Below are 13,238 nucleotides of genomic sequence, written 5' to 3'. Positions count from 1 at the left end.
TTGTCTGTCGACCAGCACTCCCAGGTCCTTCTCTGCTGTGCAGCTTTCCAGCCACACTTCCCCAAGCCTGTAACGCTGCAGGGGGTTGTTGTGGCCCAAGTGCAGGACCCGGCACTTGGTCTTGTTGAATTTCATACAGTTGGCCTCAGCCCATTGATCCAGTCTGTCCAGGTCCCTCTGTAGAGCCTCCTGATCCTCAGGCAGATCAACACTACCTCCCAATTTAGTGTCATCTGCAAACTTGCTGAAGGTGCACTCAATCCCCTCATCCAGACCATTGATAAAGATGTTAAAGAGAACAGGCCCCAACACTGAGCCCTGTGGAACACCACTGGTGACAGGCTGCCAGCTGGATCTAACTCCATTCACCACCACTCTCTGGGCCTGGCCATCCAGCCAATTTTTGATCCAGCGAAGCGTACACCCATCCAAGCCATAGGCAGCAAGCTTCTGCAGAAGAATGTTATGGGAAACAGTGTCAAAGATTTTGCTAAAATCGAGGTGAATAACATCTACAGTTCTACCCTCATCCACTAAATGGGGTCATTTTATCATAGAAGGAGACCAGGTTGGTCAAACAAGACCTGCCCTTCATAAATCCATGTTGACTGGGCCTCATCATCTGACTGTCTTGTACATGACGCATGATAACACTAAGGACGATCTGTTCCATGAGTTTAACTGTCACTGAGGTCAGACTGACAGGCCTGTAGTTCCCTGGGTCTTCCCTCTTACCTTTCTTGTAGATCGGTGTCACGTTTGCCAACCTCCAGTCAGCTGGTACCTCCCCTGTTAGCCAGGATTGTTGGTAAATGATGGAAAGTGGCTTGGTAAGCACTTCCACCAGCTCCCTCAGAACTCTTGGGTGGATCTCATCCGGCCCCGCAGACTTCTGCACATTTAAGCTGTGCAGCAGCTCACTTACTGTTTCCTCTTGAAAGAAACCTTGATAAAGCTCTCCATCTCCGCCATTTGGTTCTAGAGGCATATCACCCATTGAGTTCATCTGACCACTGAAGACTGAAGCAAAGAAGGCATTGAGTACCTCAGCCTTTTTTTCATCTTCAGTTGCTATTTCTCCCCTTGCATTTAGCAAGGGGTGGAGATTCTCCCTAACCCTCCTTTTACTGTTAAGGTATTTGTAGAAACTTTTCTTATTGTCTTTTATGTTAGCTCTCAGATTAAGCTCCAGCGGGGCTTTTGCCTTTCTAATTTTCTCCCTGCACCAGCTGGGCTTTTGCCTTTCTAATTTTCTCCCGGTAACAACATTTAATATGCCCTGTATATGCTTGAATAATATTTGGTACATTATCGTACTGAGTATGACACAGAAGGTACTACTGAATAGAGCTACTTCATTACTCTTCCTAATATTACCAGAAAACATGTTTTCTGGACCTGGTTAGTAAATTGCAGCAAACTAACTTACTTATATATCAGTGAGGGATGATGAAGCTTGTTTTCCGTTGACATATCACTTATTTCTGAACGGAAAATTCTTCTGAGGCAGCCTGCAGCTCAGACTACACACATGTTACCAGGATTGCAGAGAAAGACCTTTAACAGTGCATCTGTCACGCTATTGATTTATGAGAGAACAATGTTGGACTATATATGAATAAAAAGATATTCTTTCACACAACTCGGTACAGAAACATTGAAATTGTACCGAGAGAAACGACTGCCTTGCAATAAACAGGCTCATCCATCATTCAGTGTTAAATCTTAGTTGTTGCTTATTTCAATTTCTGTGTTTAAAGTGTTTCCAAATTATAAATAACTCTGAAACTCTAATAATATATACTCTGTTAAGGAAAAGGTAAGTACAGGAATAAATTATTAAAGTGATCTATTTAAATATTACCACATGATTTATCTGTGGATCTGGAGATCAAGACAGCCACTCTGTCATATTTGAAGAGATGTTGACAAGGACTCTATGGACAAATCATGCATCTTTATTGCAGAACTAGGCTTTGTGTATGCATATTTAGTTACAAAATTTTTACATGATCTTCACTGTAAGGGTTGATTTTTCTCCTTTTAAGGTCATTTGCAAAATGTCTTGACCTTAGTGAGAGTAAAATCCTATCCTGAGTACATACATCACCGCTCTGTTCTCCCCTTGATCTGAGCACTGAGCTGTGATTAACATTAAAGAGAGCAAGTCCAGCTGTAAGCATTTTCATGCCCTAAGCAACCATCAAGTATGAGACTCCTTCTTGTCATGTCTCTTCTTTTTCTCTTTCATCTCTCTTTTTTTATTATTATTTTTTTTTATTTAATTTGCTTGCAAGAGAATCTTTTGTGCCTTAAGGAGGGATGGGTTTGTGATTAAGGCATTTGATGGAGAGCCAGGTTCAATTTCCAGGCCTTCCATATAATAGCTACCCTTGGTAGGTCACTTAGTAAAGTGCCTTACAGAACTGCAGTGGAAATAATGAAATGGACCACAGACCATTCTCTGTTGGTGATGTCAACCAGCATGAAACAGCCGAAACACTGTGACTACATGGAAACTGTTTATTGGGAATGTTCTCCAGTCTCTGCTTGTCCGTGAACCATGCCTAGGCACTGTTTAGAAGAACACTAGTTGACCTGAGTCAAAACTATCCCAGGGAACATGTTAACAGTTAAATGGTATGACATGGACTTGATTGCTTTTCTATTACAGACACAGCCTTTATTTGCCACCCAGTGAGACATCACTTCTCCTGTGTTTCTAAACATTTGTCACAGCCCAAGTTTAGAGGTAAACCACCAAGGGTTTTCTCCCATCCTCTCATTGCCTGCATCAGGTGAGCAGGGCAGTTAAGGAAGGCAGGGAAGGTGGACTTCTGCAAGAGACCTTGGACCTGAAGGCCAAATGCTGAGTTCAGAAAAAAATAGCAGCAAGGACATAACACTATCACAGTGCTACAGCTGAAGGAATAGTAAAGAGAGTGCAACAAAAAAAAAAAAAAGAAAAGAAAAATTTAGTAAGGGAAGGCTGAAAGCAGCTGGAGACAGAGTGAATGAGAATACGTCAGACTTTGAGTTCAGAAGAGAAAGAGAACAGTATGACAAAAATGTCAGAAGTGGTCTCTGTCCTTGCAAAATGTAAAACATTATTGAGCAGTGATCAACATCAGATATATCACCCCATATCGCTATGGTCTTTGTGCAGAGCTGTCACAGCAGATGCTTAGCCTGTAATCAGTTATGAAGCAAATGGAACAAGGTGCTCTATGACGACACAAGACAAATATATATCTTACTTTCTACACCACCCAGCAATCCCTTAACAGTGCTCTTGAATGTTTTATTGATAAAAGTTTTGTAACAGCTCACACCTCCTTTTGCCTTTACTAATTCATTCCATCTCTTTTTTAGAGGTCCAGTGGAAAAACTTGTTGGCTTGTTCTTCAGAGGCTTGTGGGACAGCACTTCAAATTTGGCAATGGGTCAGAAGGACTGAAGAGCACTTTTGCTCCCACCAATGTTTCTTAGAGCTGCTAAAATAGGACCAATGAAGATGTTCACCAGACTCCAAGTCCTTGCGCTAGCTTTATTTTCCAAAGGAGTTTTCCTTTCCCTAAGTGACCACAGCTTTGTAAGGAAGGAAATTAAGATAGAAGGAGACCTGGTCTTAGGTGGATTATTCCCAATTAATGAAAAAGGCACCGGGATAGAAGAATGTGGTAGAATCAATGAAGACCGAGGCATCCAGCGCTTGGAGGCCATGCTGTTTGCCATTGATGAAATCAACAGAGACAACTACTTGCTGCCTGGAATTAAACTTGGAGTTCACATCCTGGACACATGTTCCAGAGATACATATGCCTTAGAACAGTCTTTGGAGTTTGTCAGAGCATCTTTGACTAAAGTGGATGAAACAGAATATATGTGCCCGGATGGTTCATATGCCATTCAAGAGAATTTACCATTACTCATCGCAGGAGTCATAGGCGGTTCCTACAGCAGCGTCTCCATACAGGTAAGGCACAGAAGCCCCATCAGGTGAGAATCATTCGTCTGCAATTCTTGTGAGACAACCACTGCTTACATAAGTTTGTCAAGAAAGCAAGTCTTAGCTCGGTCACTTTACCCTAGGGGTCAATCTAGCATATAATATTTGCTGAATTTATATTAGCTTGATTCACTCTTTAAAACACTTGTTGCAGTTTAAACCTCTGGCAGCTGTCCGCTTCCTCTAGTTATGATGTATCCTGAGGGCATCTGAAGTTTCCAGAAGTCTTAGTATTTATTTTGAACTTTGGATTTCATAAGACTTTTACAACTCTAATTTCAGATCTCTGCTTTCACATCAATAATAAATTATACCTCCTATATTTCTGAATATATGTGTGCCTGCCATGCTGCACATACTAACATTTGTTATTTAAACAATCAAGATTTAAAATGGAAGAAGAAATCTTCATCTTACTTCCAGGCAGAAATAAATAAAAATGGCATAATAGCCAGAAACTTTAATTACACCTGACCAAAAAATTGCAGGTTTTTAGTGTCTAATTAAGCACAGAAGCCAATGAAAATTATTCTGTTGACCTCAGTGAGTGAGGTCTCAAATATCCCATGCAGGCAGTACAACTTCTGAACGGATTCTAAATTTGCTCTTTCCTTTTGTTTCCCTATATAGTTCATATTAAGATAGTTTTTGCCAGGAAATGTTGCCAGGCAGAGTGCAATGTAAGCACTGTCAGAAGTCCAGCACGGAAGACAGATGTCCTCAGTATATCTCGCTCCCTCCTTCTGGCACATTGCAACTGCAGCCTTCGATTTCAGAACATTAGTCCCAGGCAGGGTCTCAGTAGGTTGTTGGAGAGTATTTAATGACTTGTAAAGGTGTAAAGTGGCAGGTGGGTTAAATGCTCCATATATCCTTCCAACTATGGTTTTATTGCATGCTTGATTTCAGTTGCAAGGGGCTAAACATAATGTTGAATCCTTTTGTCTTGCCTTCCATTTTTTATAAATTCATGATAAAACTTAAAGTCCTTGGCAATTTTTTTCATTAAATGAACATGAAAAACATATGCATCCTCTTTTTTATCAGAATTTCTGTATTTCTCCTCTCCAGAGTAGGTATTCCTACGGCAGTGCAGCCTCAGATGTTCTAAAGTTCCTGACCACTGCCACTGTGTACCATCCGTGAGCAAAAATATTGCCTAGCTTCACTGAAGCTGCCAAATCTACATATATCTCAATATTTTGGGCTAAATTAAATAAGTCAGTTCACATCACTCATAACCACAAGTGAGTGGTGTCTTAAGCCCAGATTCAGGTAGGTTAAGACCTTGCATCTAGTATTTCCTAATGGAAATAGCTGTAGATTTCCAAAGACACCAAGCCTTGGCAGTGCTGGACATGACTGAAACATGTCACTGGACTGCTATGAGCAATACGATTTTTCCAAACTGAGTACAAGCCCTAATTACTGCATCAGTGTCAAGAGAGAAAGATGTTCTTCTGTACTGTAGACCATCCATGTGTTTCTGTCACAATTACATTGCAGAACTGGCTCCTGCTCTTGTCAAGACATTAAATCTCATCAGCTTAGGAGCAAGGCCAGTTTCCATCAGACACACATGAGCACAGAAGAAGCATTTCAACACAATACATTTTATTCCCTTCTGTGTTCCAGTGTGTGGCTTGTCTGCATATTCATAGTAGGGAATACATGGGCAAACAGTTACCCGTACCACAGGCAAACAGCTTCTGCAGAGCAGAACCTCAGTCATCTCTTGCACTAGGAGTGGTTTTGTCCCACTGTGGACCAGCTAGGGTGGCAGGGATGTATCCTTCACCAGTTACATGGGTCTGATCACTTGGAACGCAGAAAACAAGTTCCAGGGCTGAAAAAGAGATATCTGAAGAGGAGAAATGATAACTACAAAACCGTGGCCAGCACAAACTGTTAAGAAAATCATTATTCATTGTCTCTTCCAATCAGACAAAGAGTACATCAAGTGAAACCAGCAAATGGTAGGTTGCTGTGAATGCTAAAAACTAAATGTGTTCAAGAAGTGACTAGAAAAAATCAGGAAATTCTCTACAGATACTACCTCTGTCTCAGCAATTCCCAGAGCTGCAAGTATCTCAAAGCTGGTAAAATATTCTGAAACATCATATGCTTGCCCTATTCCACTGGTAGAGAGGTGGCAGTGGTTTTGCTGTACCTTTGATCTAGTCATTTGTGGAGATTCTTCTTCCAGTTCACCCTAAATTCAGACATGACCAACGGACATGAAGTAGCCTAAAAGGCACATCCATAAAGTAGTTACAGCTGAGGAAATCGTACAGATACTTCCTTCCCTCTCAGAAACCCTGAAGCAGGAACACCACACTACTAAAATGACCTGGGGCCTCTTGCACAACTTCTGTTAATCTGTCCCTTTGAAGCCAGTTTGTGGTGATCAATGATGTAAGACTAAATCCATATCTGAAGCAGCAGATTGGATGCAGTACACACTGAATGTACATATACATAATATATACCAACATTTCAAATTCCAAAACCTTGGGTGTGGAGCAGCTGTCACATGGAAATACAAAGTCCTGATAAGAAACATTCTTATTCAGTACATGTGAAAAATGGAAATATAGCTGTATGTGTATCTGTATGTTGCACAATTTTCAAGACTCATGAGAGATAATGAAATAATAGTCATATCTAATATTGATCTATATAGCTTCGTTACAGTTGCCAATAGTTGTTCAAATGTAAGATCTTTCTCACATAGATCTTGAGAAAAATAAATAAATAGGTTCACAAATCGTTCAATGTGTCATCAAGCGTTTTCCAGCTAGAAAAGAAGCATTCAGTCAATTACTTTCCCTTGACACATATTGGGATGGCCTTCCTTCAGTCTCTCTTTTCCAGCTTTCCTCTAGATTTCAAATTATCTGGAAAAGACGCAATTAAGCCATTCATTCCTTCACTCATCTCATTAAGATAGCTAGTCATGAATTCTGTTTCAAAATAAAATCCCTGTCAAGAATGACAGACAATGAAGACTCAAGCCTGAAGGTGTAAGGACTTCAAAGCATTAAAGTCGAGCATTTTGGTGCCGTGCCAGAAGAGACGACCAAATTTCAGAGATGGCCAGCTGTACAGAGTAGCACCAGCAGCAACTGGAATCTCACCACTGCTGAACATCAAACTTCTTCGTCAGGCACGTGTGTGAGGCTGAGCACCCCCTTTCCCCATGCTTCCAAACAGCACTTGAGTGCTGGATGCTTCCAGATGTAGCCCTGTCAAGCATTTCTCTTTTGCCTGAGAGCTGCAAACATCGTAAAGTCCACAGCACAGTTTCTTAGCCTTAAAATAAACCATGCTGAGCTTTTCAGACAAGAAATTTATTATTTCTGCTTTTTTGTTTCCCTCCTGTGAATTTGCTGTTATATTTCAATACCTTTTCTTTCCCTCCTTTCACCCTCCCTCTCCAGATTTTTGTCTGGACAGCTGTCTGCCAAATCACTTCATGATGCTCCTGCTGTCAAATTTCTGCTTCTTTCATTATCCTTCCACCAAGGAAAAAAGAATTTGCTGGTAAATCAGCAATGAACACCCTCCCTACTGAGTCAGTATGTGCGATAGGCATTTTTGCAGAGAGTGAAAACAACGAGAGAATGCAGAATCCTTAATTATTTTCTGGTCAGACTAGGCTATTATCGTTAATGATGATCTGGATAATTAGTTTTTAGATGTTGTGTTTAAATTAGCAGTGAGCCCAATCTGCACAGCATTTGATCCCTCAAAACCCAAGCCAGGATTCTCAGTCAATGAATGAGCTCATATTAAAAAAAAAAAAAAAAAGAAAAAGAGATGTTTTCATGATATAAAGTTCTGACCTGAGCTGAATCTAGGATCAAACGGTGAATTCTCCAAAGTTTGGAGGACTTTATTTTGGGTTCACGGCTTCTCAGTTGAGCCAGATTATCCACTCTGTCCTAGTTTACAACAAGAATTTCAAACATATTTTCCTTGGAAATGTTCAATGGCGTTGTAAAATGGATAAGAAAAAAGCACTGTTCATTTGTACAGAGGAGCACCTGCATAGCTAATTCAAATGTCACCTTTAAAATACTCAGGTCAGCTCTGTCAGGAATATGCATGTGTAAGCAGGAATACAACCATTCAAGTGCTAGATTCGTCCATCCATTATCTTCTCTGTTTTTGAAAACTGGACCCATCTTCTGAAAATGAAGATTGGAGTCTATGGATGCCCCATTCCTTGAAATGTTCAAGGTCAGGTTGGATGAGGCTTTGAGCAACCTGGTGTAGTGGAAGGTGTCCCTGCCCATGGCAGGGGAGCTGCAACTAGATGGTCTTTAAGGTCCCTTCCAACCCAAACCGTTCTATGATTCGATGATTCCCTCTAGTCAGCTCTCTTACAAACATTAAGACATTTCCTTAGGTGGACTGGTTTTAGCATTTCCATATCCACTGTATTCAAGTTGATGCAGGGCTTTAACCCTGTGTAAAATTTCCTTTATGCTACCAACCCACAAGACTCCAGATCGCAGTCATGAAAGTTACTCCCAATTTAAAGCCTCATCCAGAAAAAATGGCAGAATAGAAACCTGTACCCTGCTGTCATCTCTTGAATTCCTTGCTGTGTCTCAAGTAAACTGTAGCAAAACCACTAGAGAAGGTTTAAAGGTACATTACTGCTATCAAGACAGCTAAAGCCTCTCTCCTAAGAGAGTGACCATCTGGCATGAAATTCAGAATATGTACTCATTTACTGGCAGTCTTTTCCTGGCTGTCATTTCTCCTTAGCCGCATAAGTCTGCCAAGGGCTCGTGGAGCCTGAAAGTTAATCACGTCCATTTCCTTCCTTCAAGGATAAACCATCTTCCAACCAGAGTCTTAACAATAGCTTGTGACTTCCATAACCACTGAAAATAGTGTGAAATCCTTAGAACTATGTGCAATAAAACCCCCAACCCGTAATATATGGGGCTCTGTCCCCCTGTGCATGGATCTGACAGGGATACAGGCAGGAGAAATATGCAGGGGGCTGCAGAGGTTCACCAGGGACCAGATCCTTATTAAAAGATCTGTTCTGTGAGGTGGACCACCTGCCACCAGCATTTAAGCTACACATGCACTTGCTGACTTCCTGGTGCCTCCTTTAAACTCTTTCCTTCTTTTATCTCTGTTCTTTCCTTCCCTCTGCTATGTCTCAGCCAGGTCCTTGTTTGTTCCTGTCTTTGTTTCTATCCCACATTATGAAACTGAACAGTCATGAGGTTGAGATTTTTAAAGTGCCCAAACAGCACTGGACATGTCTTTCAAAGAAATATGAGTACCACCCTCTGGCTGGCTTCTTTGAAAATCCCAAGGTAACTGATTCCTTTTCAGGTTTGGGGTTTTTTTTGTTTGAGATTTATTTTTTCTTCAATGTGAGTATTTAAACTGCCCTGAGGAGCGCAGCGACCCGGAGCGCTGCGAACAGGAGCGGGCAAACAGGGGCGTGGCGCGGCAGAGTGAGGGGCGCGGCAGTTTGCGCGGCAGTTCGCGCAGGCAGGGCGAGCAGACAGAGCAAGCAGGCAGAGCGTTGAGCCCGGTCGGAAGTCCCTGACTGACATGGTGGTCACTAGGCATAAAGCGAAGGCTGCCTCCAGCCCGGTGCCAGCCAGGACCGACGCAGCCTCCCAGACGGACCCCCGCTGGGTGCACGCTGCCACCCAGGTAAGCTGCAGGTCTTGTTCCCCAAGTGTATTGGCTCAGGTTGCCACCGGGGAACTCACTTGTGGGAGCTGTGCCAGGGTGGAGGAACTCCTCCGCCTGGTGACAGAGCTCAGAGAGGAGGTAAGCAGGCTGAGGGCCATCAGGGAGTGCGAGAGGGAGATTGACCAATGGACCAGTACTTTGTGCTCCCGCCCGCAGACCCAACAGGCTACCACAGCTTCTCAGACTGAGGAGCCCCCAACCTCTCCCCTCCTGGCCGGGAAGAGGAATCCAGGTGGGAATGAGCAATGGCAGCAGGTCCCTGCCCGGCGCGGCAAGCCTGCCCCCTCTGCTCCTGCAACTACCTCCCAGGTTCCATTACACAACAGATTTGAAGCTCTACAAGTGGAACCAACACCCAGGGAGGATGATGATACACACACGCTAGTATCCTTCCCTAGGACCACACGTATCATCAAGACAGCCTCAGTTAAAAAGGAAAGGCGGGTGATTGTTTTAGGAGACTCCCTTTTGAGGGGTGTGGAGGGCCAGATTTGTAGACCTGACCCTTTACACAGGGAGGTCTGCTCCCTTCCTGGGGCAACAATTAGGGATGTAACAAAAAAACTCCCATCTATAGTCAGACCCACTGATTACTACCCTCTTCTTCTTTTCCAAGTTGGTATGGATGACATTAGGAAAAGAAACATCCGGACTATTAAGAAAGATCTCAGGGTTTTGGGAAGAATGTTGAAGGGATCGGGGGCCCAAGTAATATTCTCTTCTATCATACCGACTCTAGGACATGACACAAGATGGAAAACAAAGATCGAGGATTTAAATAATTGGCTACAAAAGTGGTGTGAGGAAAACAACCTAGGCTTCTTTAACCACGGGCTGACCTTAATGCCAGATCTTCTATCTAGGGACGGGGCGGGTTTGTCTCCACAGGGGAAAAGGCTGCTCGCTACAGAACTAGCTGGGATCATCAACAGGGCTTTAAACTAGATGTGAAGGGGGTGGGGGGTATTATCAGACTTAGAGGATTAACAGCCGAGGACGGCCCTCCATTGTCTGATGAAGGGAGTGTAGGCAGGTGCCTTCGGCCTGCTGCCTCAGTGATACTAGGGGGTGATATGTGTAGTCAAGAGCAACACACAAGTTGCCTAGAGGTTAAAGAGAATCCCAAAAATAACAGCTCAGGTAATAAAACTTCCCCCGCTAGGGGTGCCGTGGGGTCGAAAGCCCAACTTACGTGCTTCTATACAAACGCACGTAGTATGGGCAATAAACAAGAGGAACTGGAAGCTCTTGCTATCCGGGGAAACTACGACATAGTTGCCATCACTGAAACATGGTGGGATGACTCGTATAACTGGAGTGCTACCATGGATGGCTACAAACTCTTCAGGAGGGATAGGAGAGGTAGAAGGGGTGGTGGGGTTGCCCTGTATGTAAGGGAAGATCTAAACTGTTTAGAGTTAAATGTTGGGGATGACCTAGTAGAATGTCTGTGGGTGAAAATCAAAGAGGGGCCTATGAAGGCGGATATTGTAGTGGGTATCTGCTATAGGCCACCCTATCAGGACAGTGAGACTGATGAGCTATTCTTTAAACAACTGGGGGAAGTCTCGCGCTCACTAGCCCTTGTCCTTATGGGTGACTTTAACCTGCCTGATGTCTGTTGGAAGTATAACATGGCAGTCAGGAAACAGTCTAGGCGGTTCCTGCAGAGTGTGGAGGACAACTTCCTCTCACAACTGGTTAGTGAACCGACTAGAGAAGGAGCTCCCCTAGACCTGCTGTTTGTGAACAGAGAAGGTCTTGTGGGAGATGTGAAGGTTGGAGGACGCCTGGGGCTTAGTGACCACGAGATAATAGAATTCTCAATTCTAGGGGAAGTTAGGAGAGGGAACACTAAAACGGCCAAGCTGGACTTTGGGCGAGCTGACTTTGGGCTGTTTAGAAGTCTGGTTAACAAAGTCCAATGGGAGACAGCTCTCAAGGGTAAGGGGGCGCAGGAGGGATGGTTACTATTCAAAAAGGAAATTCTGGAGGCACAGGAGCGAGCTGTCCCTGTGTGCCGGAAGTCGAGCCGCCGGGGTAGAAAACCAGCTTGGATAACAAAGGAGATTTGGGAACATCTCAAAAGAAAAAGGGATGTCTACAAGTCTTGGAAGAATGGGCAGGCATCCAGGAATCAATACAGGGAGGAAGTTAGGGCATGTAGGGAGATAATCAGGGAGGCAAAAGCCCAATTGGAACTTAGACTAGCCAGCTCCGTAAGGGACAACAAAAAGTCTTTCTATAAATATATTAATAACAAAAGGAGGGCTAAAGATCACCTCCAGCCCCTACTGGACTCAGGGGGTACGTTAGTCACTAGGGATGAAGACAAGGCTGAGGTCCTTAATGCCTTCTTTGCCTCAGTCTTTAATAATAAGGTCAGCAGTTCCCAGGTGAGCTGGCCTTCGGTGTCTGAGTGCAGGGAGGGAGAGCAGATCGAAGCTCCTGTGATCCAAGAGGAACGGGTCAAGGATCTGCTCCTTCGGCTGGATGCCCACAAGTCTATGGGGCCTGATGGTATCCACCCGAGAGTCCTGAGAGAGCTGGCGGATGTCATTGCCAAACCCCTGTCCATTATCTTTGGGCAGTCTTGGCTCACTGGGGAAGTTCCGCTGGACTGGAGGCTGGCGGATGTTACCCCCATTTACAAAAAAGGGCGGAAGGAGGATCCGGGGAACTACAGGCCTGTCAGTCTGACCTCGGTGACGGGCAAAGTCATGGAACAGGTTATCTTGAGTGCTATTAATGAGCACATACAGGTTAACCGGGTGATCAGGCCCAGTCAACATGGGTTTATGAAAGGCAGGTCTTGCCAATCAAACCTGATCACCTTCTATGACAGGGTGACCCGCCTGGTTGACGAGGGAAGGGCTGTGGATGTAGTTTTCCTGGACCTCAGTAAAGCCTTTGATACAGTTTCTCATAGTGTTCTGGTGGAGAAACTGGTAACTGCTGGCCTGGATAGGCACACCCTCCTTTGGGTTAAAAACTGGCTGGATGGCCGGGCCCAAAGAGTGGTGGTAAATGGGGCTAAATCCGGCTGGAGGCCGGTCACCAGTGGGGTTCCCCAGGGCTCAGTGCTGGGTCCAGTTCTGTTTAACATCTTTATCAATGACCTGGATGAGGGGATTGAATGTACCCTCAGTAAATTTGCGGACGACACCAAGCTGGGAGGCTGTGTTGATCTGCTTGAGGGTAGGGAGGCCCTTCAGAGGGATTTGAACAGACTGGATCGTTGGGCTGAGGCCAATGGCATGAGCTTTAATAAGGCCAAGTGCAGAGTCCTTCACTTGGGGTATAAAAACCCCAAGCATCGCTATAGGCTCGGGGAGGAGTGGCTGGAGAGCTGCCTGGCGGAAAAGGACCTGGGGGTGTTGGTTGACTACCGGCTTGATATGAGCCAGCAGTGTGCCCAGGTGGCCAAAAAGGCCAATGGGATACTGGCGTGTATCAAGAATAGTGTGACCAGCAGGAGCAGGGAGGTGATCCTGCC

At 44.3% G+C, this 13,238-nt stretch overlaps 1 protein-coding gene across 2 annotated transcripts in view; it reads left to right on the top strand.

The window, feature by feature from the left end:
* The first annotated feature begins 3,478 nt into the window (after nt 1-3,478).
* GRM3 (glutamate metabotropic receptor 3) overlaps nt 3,479-13,238 on the top strand; it is a 53,942-nt gene continuing 44,182 nt past the window's right edge. Inside the window, exon 1 of one of the 2 annotated variants that reach the window (XM_009981514.2) lies at nt 3,479-3,976. In XM_009981514.2, the coding sequence (XP_009979816.1) occupies nt 3,479-3,976 (498 nt within the window). The remainder of the gene's footprint in view (nt 3,977-13,238) is intronic. The other variant, XM_086609703.1, reaches the window with a different exon arrangement.

This window comes from Tauraco erythrolophus, chromosome 4 (assembly GCF_009769465.1).
Source record: "Tauraco erythrolophus isolate bTauEry1 chromosome 4, bTauEry1.pri, whole genome shotgun sequence".
Taxonomy (NCBI): Eukaryota; Metazoa; Chordata; class Aves; order Musophagiformes; family Musophagidae; genus Tauraco; species Tauraco erythrolophus.
This window is presented reverse-complemented; position numbering and strand designations above follow the sequence as displayed.